Source organism: Harpegnathos saltator, unplaced genomic scaffold (assembly GCF_003227715.2).
Source record: "Harpegnathos saltator strain DR-91 unplaced genomic scaffold, Hsal_v8.6 scaffold297, whole genome shotgun sequence".
Lineage (NCBI taxonomy): Eukaryota > Metazoa > Arthropoda > Insecta > Hymenoptera > Formicidae > Harpegnathos > Harpegnathos saltator.
Window position 1 is genome coordinate 416,123 of NW_020230091.1, and position 12,324 is coordinate 428,446.

Below are 12,324 nucleotides of genomic sequence, written 5' to 3' on the forward strand. Positions count from 1 at the left end.
TTTCACACTCGAGTTATTTCGACCGTAGCAGTTAAAGGGTTAAAAAGCAGTTTTTAAATTTACACTCATTCGCAGTTAACATTTCAGCGTTAATACAAAATCATTAAAGTTAACGTTCAGGTGGTTTGAGAATATCCAATCTAGAGAATAACATTCAAAAATTTTTTATATCATATATCATTTTATTTCTTCAGTGTCATACTCAAGTGTTCAAAGCAAACTTTTAAATGTTCGATATTTACACTCAAACTGGAATGCGAATACTCAGTTATTGAGTGTGTACACTCCATCTTTTAAGATATATATTCAATTGTGAATTAATACTCAATCTTTAGATGTAAACATTCAGTATTAGAGCGTAAACATTCAACGTTCAGTGTAGACACCTAAAATATAAGTGTATATATCCAAATTTGAGAGTAATCTCTCAAAATTGAGTGTAAACACTCAGTATTTGAGTTTTTTCTGTAAGGATAACGAAGACGAAAATAAGATTTGGATGTATTTTCATTAAAAAAAATACGATAAATATGAATAAAAAATGACACCTCACTGATATTTTTCGTTTTAAAATATGCTATAAAGAGTAAAATTCTGAGTAACTTTTTATAATATATATATAGGGGTCGCTTGTAGCTTTCGAGATATTTGATTTTAAAGTATTAGAAAGTGAAAATGAACTTTAAGAGACTTATCTCTGATAAACATTTTGATATTTTTCTTATTCATTTCATACCTTATTAAACTCTTGGTAAAATCTTTTGCCTTACTAAATTCACAACCATATACTAAATTCTACCATATACTAAAAATGAAAATATTGTAAAAAGTAGACAAAGACTCCTGCGCAAAGTTTAAGCTCATTTAAATGTCTCCTTGCGTAGAGGCATTTGCCTATTTTTACAATATTTATGTGGTAGACTCATGAATAGTAAGGTGAAAGATCTCAACAACCAGATCAAACTAAGGTTAAGGTTAGGTTAGGTTAGGTTTGATTAGATTAGATTAGATTAGATTAAAAAGTACAGAACAATTTTCTCTGCATATCTAAGTGGCGATAAAATCGGTGAAGTGTTGAAATTTCTGTTGTTGATAACATTTTAATAAACAATGAGTAACAGCTAAAATCTCTTGAATGTTATTCAAGAGAGTGTCCTTAATAATATGTATAAAATTATCGGAGATAAATCTCCTAAGTTTCATTTTTCAATCTCCTAATACGTACTTTAAAGTTGAGTATGTCGGAAACTATAAGCGCCGCCTCCTATGTATATAAATGTAACGCAAAAAGTTACTCAAAATTTTGTCCTTTATAGTATATTTTAAAATGAAAAATATCGGTAAGATGTCACTAGGGCCGGTTTAATCCGTTCGGTGGCCCTTGGGCCACCACACATAGAGGGGCCCTTATATATTGGAGCAAAAGAAAGAAGTCTCAACCGCAAAACATACAACACTTTTCAAGAGAAACAATATGGATACATTTTTTATTGCACTGTCACCACATAACAATTACATGTATTTACGTCTCATTTTCTTTGATACAAACTCATTAACGATGTCATCGAAGTTTATATTCTCTAATAATGCATTCTCTATGTACATAACGCTGTATTCGTTCAGTTTTTTCTGGCTTAGAGTACTACGGTGATCGTTTTTAATCACAGACAGTCGAGAAAAAGATCGTTCACCACTTCAATTACTTGGTAATATTGTTAAAAATATGCGCATGACTATTTCGATGTTTGGAAAAATTCCAAACAGCTTTTCTACATTCAGTAATTCGTGCATTTTTCTTATTGATCTTAATTCATTGTCTAACTTAGCTCTTGGTTCTACACCATAAAACTGTGTAAATAAAACTTAAAGTGCATGAATTCTGATACCATACAACTTTTGTCAAAATCAGTTGGATAATGATCGCATAGTTTGTCGCAATTTATCTTTATATCTTCTTCGCTTATCTCTAAAATATTTGAAATAAATCCAAATCGATCATAAATAGTTTTATAATTGCCACTTCTACGAGTCAGTTCCATTGATAATTTATCTGTAATAGATATAAAAACTTCTATTTTAAATTTTTCTTTCCCTCGCAAAATTATTGCATCTGACGATTTATCAAAAAATGAAAGTCTAGTACTGACTTTTCGAGTGCGTTTATTACTGTCCTTGTAATTTCTATCTTTAACTAATTTTTTCGCTTCCTGCTCATAATTTTCAAATTTAGTTCTCAAACTCTGAATATACTTTTCTAATGACGTTAACAAATCTACAACTATAGATAAATCAATACTTTGTCTTTGTACTTTCAGACGTGCTATTTATATGACATAAAATATCAATCATTCCAAAAATACTCAAGAAAGCTATCTCTAATTCTTTCATTTTATTACTCAAACACATAGTTTCATGCCTAGTTTCCATAGATTGCTACTCATTATTAACTATTATTTCTAGCGTATCTCCAATTTTATTGTATGCTTCTCGTAAAGCTGAAACCGCATCAGCGCATCAATGAATGTTAGCTAATCTTCATGACTGATGTCTGGCGTAGAGTCTACTGATATACGAGGGCGGTCCGATAAGTACTTAGCCTCACCGCCCGATGGCGCCACTATCGCAAGAGAAATTTACTAACGTGTAGTACATTCTCGTAGACGGCTACTGTCGAAATTTCAGCCGAATCGGACTCGTAGTTTTGTTTTGACCGCGTGTGGAAGCGGGCGTGACCGCGGATTTTAAAAAAATGGAAAAAGAGCAATATCGGTCGGTGATTCGATTCTTGTTTTTGGAAGGGAAATCGCGCAGCGAAATCAAAGAGCGCTTGGATGCTGTGTACAGTGACTCTTCTCCTTCGATGGCGACCGTCAAAAATTGGTTTAACGAGTTTCAACGTGGTCGCACGTCGGTTTTTGATGAGCCACGCCCAGGTGCCCCGAAAACGGCTACCACGGAGGATAACATGACAAAAATCCACGATCTCGTATTCGCAGACCGCCGATTGAAGGTGCGCGAGATAGCTGAGACAGTAGGCATCTCAAAAGACCGCGTGGGTCATATCCTGCATGAAATTTTGGGCATGAGAAAGCTGTCGGCGCGATGGGTGCCGCGTTTGCTCACTCCGGACAACAAGCGCAACCGTGAGACCACTTCAGAGCAGTGTTTGACGCTGTTTAAGCGCAATCCGAAGGAGTTTCTGCGTCGTTTCGTGACCGTCGACGAAACATGGATCCACTGGTACACACCAGAGACCAAGGAACAGTCGAAACAGTGGACTTCACCCGGCGAACGTGCTGCGAAGAAGGCGAAGACTGTCCTATCGGCCGGAAAGGTGATGGCCACCGTTTTCTGGGATTCACAAGGTGTGATCTACATCGACTACCTGGAGAAGGGCAAAACGGTCACAGGGCTGTACTATGCCGAATTATTGGGCCGATTCGACGCCGAATTGCAGAAAAAACGGCCGAATTGCAGAAAAAACGGCCCCATTTGGCGAAAAAAAAAGTGCTCTTCCACCATGACAACGCACCGGCTCACACCTCCGCCCTCGCCACGGTCAAATTGGTCGAATTGGGCTACGAACTGCTGCCCCATCCACCGTATTCTCCAGATTTGGCCCGGTGCGACTTCTTTTTGTTTCCAAACTTGAAAAAGTCACTCGCCGGGCAGAAATTTGAGTCGAATGAGGAGGTCATCGCCGCCACGGAGGCCTACTTTGCAGACCTCGAGAAAACGTATTTTTCAGACGGGTTAAAGAAGTTGGAGCATCGCTGGGTCAAGTGTATCGAGCTAAAAGGAGACTATGTTGAGAAATAAATCGCCACTTTTCCAAAATTTTCGTTTTTCTTTTGTAGGCTAAATACTTATCGGACCACTCTCGTATAATAGAATAATATTTCGTTGTTTTAATTTCTGATATAATTAAAAATAATAATTTCTCTGCCATTATTTCGACAAGTTCATCGCAAATTGTCTTCGATAAATAATTTACGTGTCCACGATCTGAATTACCATAGTTACTTATATGTTCTTTTAAAAAGGAATTGTGTTCGCTTATTAAATCTAGGATTCCCAAGTAATTTCCATTGTCAGTAGTACCAAATTTATCACTGTTTCCTCGAAATGGTAAACCTCATGAAGTTACAAATTTTATGACCGATACTACAATTTTTAAAACTCTCTTCCAATAGTTTTTTTCTTCTTCAAATTGTTTTAATAAATTTGAATCAATACAATTTATTTCTCGTTGGCGTTTTAAATAAGTAATCATACTTTTTCTACGTTCAAAACTACTTTCATGTTCTTTTAATGATTCGTGAACATGTTTCCAATCATTAAAACCACTTTTGGAAATTACTATATCAGATGTCGAAAAAAGACGACAACAGAAACAATATACTTTACCCTGAGACCGAGAGTATAATAACCATTCACGGTTTACTACTTCTCCATTTGGAAGCTGACGTTTGAACGCATTAGCTATTAAAACTCTTTTTTTTAATTTGTCACCTTCTTTGTATGTTCGAACAGAATTTTAAAAATCTTGCTCAATATTTTGACAAGATCCTTTTTTAATCAAATAATAAATCATGTTATCATCAATTTTCCATAAAGCAGAATCATGTTCATAACATTCATTTGCACTGCCACTTGTGCATATGTCAATCGTAGAATCAGTTATAAATAAATTTTCTAATTCTTCGTTTAGTTTCGATTTTTTGTAGATAATTCACTTTCACAGATTTTGTTCCATCACTTGTAGAAGATTCAGATAAATTTTCGTCACTATTTATATTAATTTTGCTTTTCAAGAAAAGAATAAATTTTTGGTAATTGTGCTATTTTATTCTTTTCCTCTTGTGACTTTTTTCTTTTACTTGCACCATTGGCATAGATTCTTTTCATTTCTCCAAATTAAAACCTTTAAATACGAAAATTCATAATTACTTGATTAAATTATATTGTAAGATTAAATTGATTGGTTGGTATAGCTACCTTTCAATATAAAACACCGCAAAAGTACGAAGAAGGAGATTGAGTCCTCTTATTTCTTTTATTCAAAGAAGAATTTGCTGTGAAGAGCTCGAACGTGTTTTAACGTGTCAGCAATGACGACCACTGAATGTACGCCACGCGTCAAATATAAACAAATGAAAATCGGTTGCGTGAGCGAACTCTGAATATTCGGTCGCCGCGGCAGGGTCGCATCCGCGACGACCGTGCGCAAAGTAGCATACCGCGAGCTTATTTGGAGTGCCGTATATTACGCGACTCTAGCGAGGACCGCGTGCGTGCGAGTATAGTAAGCCGTGTAAATATCGTGTTGATTGTTGCAACGTTATTTCTTTCTCCTGCAGAGAAAGCACGTTGTCTCGCTCGGCTCACGATCCCGACGAGAATATTCTACCGTGGTGGCGGTCACCGGTCCTTAAGAATTTTGTTGCTCTAATTGATTCTCGGAGGAACCCGCGTTCCGCTGTCTCTGATTTTGCCTTTCGACGAATTGGGCGCCAGGTGCGGAAATCTCCGGCCGCACTTCCGTTCGATACTGGTTAATGATGGACCGATGTCCGTCCTCCGACGAGTACCAGCTAGCTTACTTTTGATTATAATCGGAGTAGGCGAAGTACGTGATTAATGTCTTATCATGAGCTATTATTTCACAAAAAATTTAATTTAAAAATCGGGGACTGAAAAACGGGTACTTTTTGCGGAGGTTCTTTGTTGGGGCCCTTGTGAGAGCGGGGCCCTAGGCCTAGGCCCAGGTAGGTCCGTGCTTAAATCCGGCACTGGGTGTCACTATATTGGGTGATTCAAAATTCCCGCATTCGGAGTACAGGATATGATACTTTATGCTAAAACAAACAACTTTTTCCTTTAGCAAAATTGCGTCCGACAAGTAGTTTTACTTGTTTTTGTCTGCGTTCTATTATTTCAAATATTGCACAATTACGTGATAATTAAATAGTATCATTAAACTTAAAGATTAATTTACTGATCAAGCGTATACATAGGAGTATACATATTTGTAATGCAGTGATTAAAAGTAAAATATTTGAATTAACGTCTTTTAAGAGCTCTCTTTTTATTTTTTTATAATAGAAAATACAAAGAACTTATTTAAAATTCAAATTGTGTGATATGTATACTCACGTCACGGTCTACATTTACTTATTATTGCTTATGCACGTTAGCCTTTCAATACGTACTTTCCTTACATGTTTCGATTATTGCGAGGAATATTGCTATAGCCTCAATGATTTATTTTCTTAACCAACTTGACCATGCATTACAAATATGTATACTCCTATGTATACGCTTGATCAGTAAATTAATCTTTAAGTTTAATGATACTATTTAATTATCACATAATTGTGCAATATTTGAAATAATAGAACGTTCACAGCTCGCAAAACATATTACTATTTACATTTGTCTTTATTTTCAGAAAATATGGTGCAACCAGACAATATTTTATTCATTTATTACATAAGAAATAAAGGCAGTACTTATTTTATTAACTTTTCATTATTTAAGCAATACAAATACGAAAGCAGGTCAAATCCCGGTATTGTTCATAATTGATTCTTATTATTTAAAATTGTCTTAAGCACAGTCTTAAAATGTCGTAAACTAATCACAACAAAACCGTATGAGCGTCTTAAAAGGCACTACTTATGATTACTAATCACGGACTAGGTACACGCGAGTGAGGCGCGCGCGCCGGCCCTGGACGCTACATAGATAAGAGCGCTCATTCGTTAAATTTAACACGCTCTCCTGCAAAAACTACTTGTTGGACGCAATTTTGCTAAAGAAAAAAGTTGTTTGTTTTAACATAAAGTATCATGTCCTGTACTTCGAATGCGGGAATTTCGGACCACCCAGTATATTTATCAAAAATATAAATTTTTTGCTGATAACGATGTCATTATTTATTCATTAAAATACTGGTGTTTTCGGATATCACATCCGCAGTCGATTCGCGTCTCGGAGAAGATTCCGACGAGAAATATCGACGTACGACGTACGACGTGAAAAAGAACTCTTTCAGTATCGAGAAGTGCTTTTCGGGTCGTCGATCCTAAGCATAACATGAAACAGATAAAGGGCTCATAAAAAGGAAGAGATTTATCGTAACCGTGATTATGGCGAAATTTTCTCCCAAAAGATAAGGCGCTCGTAAACCTACAAAAGTTCGCCACGAGAACGTTTGGTACCTCGAGAACGCGGGAAAGCGTCCTGGAATGTCCATATGTGCGCCGCAGCCGCGCCGCGGCGATAACGTGGCGGCGCTGCGCAAACCCCGAGGAAGGAATTATTCCGCTTCGTGAAATGCCGCGATTTAGCCATGCTTACACACATGCCGGTCCTGTGTATCGCCGGCGGTAATCGCCGCCGTTAGACACACTCGAGTCGACTAATCCGCCATTTTTAGTCAATACAAGCCGTTCTCGGCCAAGCTAAATTGTTATACCGCGCTGCCTTTCCAATCGCAAAAGTAGCACGCAACGACGTTAACGGGTAATTAATCTAACAATTGGATAATTCACCGGGTGATGTATTATATAATTTATCAGTAATTCGCCGATTAAATAATTATATGGTGCGGCAGTTTAGGGATATTTCGACATGCGACAGATTACAACATCCATCAAGCTCTATCCGCGTGAATTATTTTCGAGAATCTGTATTTGTATTCGCCTATATAATCAGATAATCGAACTTTTTATAAACCATATTTTATTATTTCATACGATGAATTAATTTTATATAATAATATGCAAAATATCGAGAGTCGTTTCACAAATATAGCAAAGATAAGAATTAGATTATATCATATGTGAAAATCTCTCTCTACTATTGTTTGATTTCTCATATAAAAATCTTTTCTATTGTTTGTACTATTTTTTTCTTTGTACAACTTTTTGTTTTTTCTTGTTTTTTTCTTATGTTCAATGTAACTATTATTATTATAAGCTATTATATAAGCTATTATTATTATTATGTTCAATAAAGCTATCATATTGTTATTATTATAAAAAATTATGTTTAAATAACATAATTTTCCCATTCTTGTAATACTTTTACCTAAATTTTATTAAAAGTATTCTTAAATCTTTCCGAACGAATATTAAAATCTATTTCAATCTAATAATAAGGGAGTAATTTTCTTTCCCAAATTACAACTTAATTTTGCCTTTAAGTGTCTACATTGTGCCATTTATACTGTGCTGTGATGTGATCAAAGAAAAAATCAAAGTATTCGTTTTAATTAACGAAATATTGAAGCGCTATCCAGATAAACTGAGATTATTATTTTTGCATTAGCATGTCGGAATATACCTAAATTACTATAATTGGATAATTTGTATACCACGATCAGGTAACTTCATAATAACCGGTCGATTAGATTATGAAAACGATAGTAAATTTAAGTATCTTGAGCATTCCTCATGCTGTATCAACTCACGAGCGGTTATAATGGGCGACGAACGATCGGGACCTTTGTTTAAAATAAAGATCGCATCCCCTCGGAAATTCCTTCCCGCGGGGAACTCTACCTATTGTTGTGTCGCACCTCTGTCTGCGACGGAAGCAAGATACGAAACGTCCGATGACACTAGAGAGAACCCACCGAAATATCAAGAATATTACATTTCTATCGTCGCAGGGACGTCGCTCGACGCGTCGCGTTCTCCGCCAGCGGCGGTGCAATTAACGCCGCGGACAATGCAAAAAACAGGCAGCGCGGCGGGCGGCGTTATCACGCGACGCCGATCCGTCAACGATCTGCGCGCACGACGGACGGGACATTTAACGCGCAGCGCGTTACACCCATTCATTTATAAATAATAATCGGCCGATGATAAAATACCGAGTAGGTCGCGCGCATGCCGCCGTGAACAAGGAGCGGTCGACGATTCCCCGGACCTTTCTCCGCGGCATAATAACGCGTAAATAAATGATGAGCGTGAATTGAGAGTTCCGCGAGAAAAAAGTGTGAGGGATTACATTGTATGGAATAAAATAAAACAATCATTGACATGTATTGTCATTGGCAGGATGAATAAAATCCTAAGTAATAATAATATCCTAAATAATAATAAAATTTCTTTAATATGTTAACGAGAGGCAACTATAAATAAATGCGGCATCATTATTGTCATTTTTATATACAAGATATTTTTTAAGTGATGTTCGATATTTTGGAAGTTGAAAAAAAAGATTTTACACTCTTGGGATTATTTTATGAAAAAAAGTGTTTACAGGAACACATTATTCAGAGGACATCGTTTCAGAAATACAAAACGTTAAAAGTTCCACCCAATCAACATTTTTTCTTGTTAGCTCTTAAAGGAAAAAAGATTTCTTTTGCAAATTTGAAGAGATGGGATTTTGTATTTATTTCGGATACATAGTTTATTTTTTTGCCGTTTTAAGAAGTAAATGGTGTAAAAACGGAGTTTAAATAGTACGAGTTTAAATAGTACGTACATTACTACCACGAATTTGTACACGTGTATGTGAACAGAATCAATATTTTTGCAGATTTTTACTATTGTATTAATCACTTACAAAAAAGTATTATTACCAGATTTTGATTAGTTTAAATACTTTTGCATTTTATTCTTGCGTTATTTTAATATGTCTGATATATAAATTTAAGGTGCGTAACCTAAATCCCGTTTTTACGTCATACTTTTTATAGAATGGCAACTATAAAAAAAATTAAAATAATCTATTTCTATTTACTAATCTATTTACTAATCTAAAAAAAGTTAAAAAAAAATTTATTTTCACTAACTACTACGATAAAACGATATTTTATAGAATTATTAATATTTCTGAAGCGATTTTTTTTTAAATATATTTATATAGATATATAAATTTCCATATATTTATATAAACTTCTTAAAAATAATTTTACACAAGAATCAATTTTTAAAATATTGAACAATACTTAAAAACACCTTGCACAATTGATCTTCGTTAATATGCTAGAGGAATTTTATATCTTGCAATTTTTATATATCCTGCCAAAATAATAATGCAGATATTAATGATTACATTCTCTACTCTGTATGTTATAACAAAATAGTATCGTTTTTATATTTTTATAAAGTTATACGTCCTTGTCCTGCAAATATTACGTCCTTGTTACAATATTTATTTACAAATATTGTAACAAGGACGAGTCAGTCTGTTGCACGATATGATTTAAAATAAAAATTATGAGTGTTAAAAATTTTTTAAATACTTATTATCTAAAAATTAAAAAAATTTAATAATATTATCTAAAAATTTAACAAATACTGCTCGGATTTCTTCTGATTTCTTACAGAAGAAAACGGAAAATAAATCCACGGAGTGAAATAATGAGGATTGTTTATCCGACGATTCGAGCACTCGCCATTTTTGACATGCGCCATGTTTGATATTTGTGGCTTATCTCATAACGAAAAAGTAAAAAAGCACCCCGTAAAACTTAAGTATCACAACGTCCAACGACGGCGATACGTTGCATCCTTACTTCCGATCGCGCGATATTCATGGCCGGCGGGTCTGGATCGCCGTAAACACGGTCAAATGCACCTAAGAGTGCGAGTTATTTTCATAGCCGCGGCACGTTACGCTCACCGTTGGCAATATATGAGACGAAACGTGTGATTGAAACGCACTCGAAGCCGTAGAGATTTAATCGGCAACGAGGCATCGGAATCGGCACTAAGCGACCCCTGCCGGGAAACTTCTGCAAATTATTGAGAAATCATGTGAGAAAGCATCGCTTAAACGATTACAACCAACGTCCTGAATTTTGAGATTTCTGTGGGTTTTGTTACCGAGAAAAATCGAACTTTCCGTGGACTTTCGAAAACGTTCTACAAACGAAGAAAAAGCCATAAATGACTTCGCATCACACACCATAAACAAAACATCTACCAAAACAATTCAAATCGAGTTTAAATAACAGACTTGATTTTAAGGTTATGTATGGCGGACTAAGTGAATTAATATTCTTAATAAAATTTACATGTTTCTTTAATCTCTCGTTTGACTAAAGTGCAAAATTTAGTACAATGAGACGATCATAAAGCTGACCCAACATGGTATCGTCTGATTACCGTTGTGTTTTAATTTTTGTGATTTATTTAGTTTCTCAATCAGAGATGATATTATTCGTATTTTGCAGTTATATTAATATGTTTTCAAATATATATCCATTTCATAAATACATCTTTATTACAATCATTAACTGCTTATCAAATTTCAAACTAGATGTAGGATTAAATTTTAGTTGATATATTTTTAGAAATAATTAAGCGAGAAAATAATGCCCTTTGGTCGCCTTTCTCAATCAATAATAACATAAATTGAAATTTTTTTACATATTGACAAGTATCTATTCAGTAATATTTTTAACATCTAATAAAGTAAATATCGTTGTTACATTTCAGTTTTTCTTTAACCAATACTGCGTTACTATTGCCTTTTTTATAGCTTAATTCTTTCATCGACTATTAATACCTAACACCTAACACCATTAACTATTAACACCTAACCTAACTTTTATTCAGGTTGACTCACTCGTTTGTACGATAAAATTTGCTTAACACTGAGACTTAATTTGTTTTAGCCGATGTTTTCCCAGTGTAGTGTCGCAATATGATTCGAATAGAGAGAAGTTATGGGGTTTTACGACAAACCTAACGTCCGTTTGAAAACTCAAAAGCGAAGCCCTCTCTCGTCGCGTCAACTAAATCAAGATCATAACTTCACTCACCATCTCGTCGAGGCTCTTCAGATCATTCGTGACGATCTGCGGCTGCGGGCCGTATATGAGGCAAGGCACCTCTTCCTGCATATCGTCGGCGTATTCGTCGTCACTGTCCTCGTTACTGGCGCCGTTCGCCTTATTCTCAGCGGCGAGCTCGCGGTCGATCTGCCTCTCCATCTGCACGAGCATCGGCGCGAGCATGCCGAACTTGGCGCCACGACGGGCCACTTCCAGCAGGCATAGTATCACATGCCGCTCATTCTTGCGCATTATCAGGTCGTCGGTTTCGAAGAGCAGACACTCGATGATGCCGAGGCTATTGCGGCACCAGCCGATGAAGTTGGAGACATTGTCGCGGGCGAAGAAGGTGCCGGCCTTGGCGTTCGGCAGGAAGGCCACGTCGCTCAACTGGCTCATCGGAAGCGCCAAGGCCGAGGTTATCGAGCGTGTCATCGAGATCTTGCGGGCCTGACGACGAGCCACATAGTCGGCCGCCGCCTTTCGCACATTGTTTGCGTGCTGGAATCAGAAAAAAGTTGCCC

The 12,324-nt window shown here is 36.0% G+C and overlaps 1 protein-coding gene across 2 annotated transcripts in view; it reads right to left on the bottom strand.

Annotated features, from left to right (window-relative positions):
* Positions 1 to 12,324, bottom strand: part of LOC105185970 (GAS2-like protein pickled eggs) — a 205,275-nt gene that overhangs the window by 118,743 nt on the left and 74,208 nt on the right. For both annotated transcript variants that reach the window (XM_025299942.1, XM_011145866.3), the window contains one exon: positions 11,789 to 12,301. In XM_025299942.1, the coding sequence (XP_025155727.1) occupies positions 11,789 to 12,301 (513 nt within the window). The remainder of the gene's footprint in view (positions 1 to 11,788; positions 12,302 to 12,324) is intronic.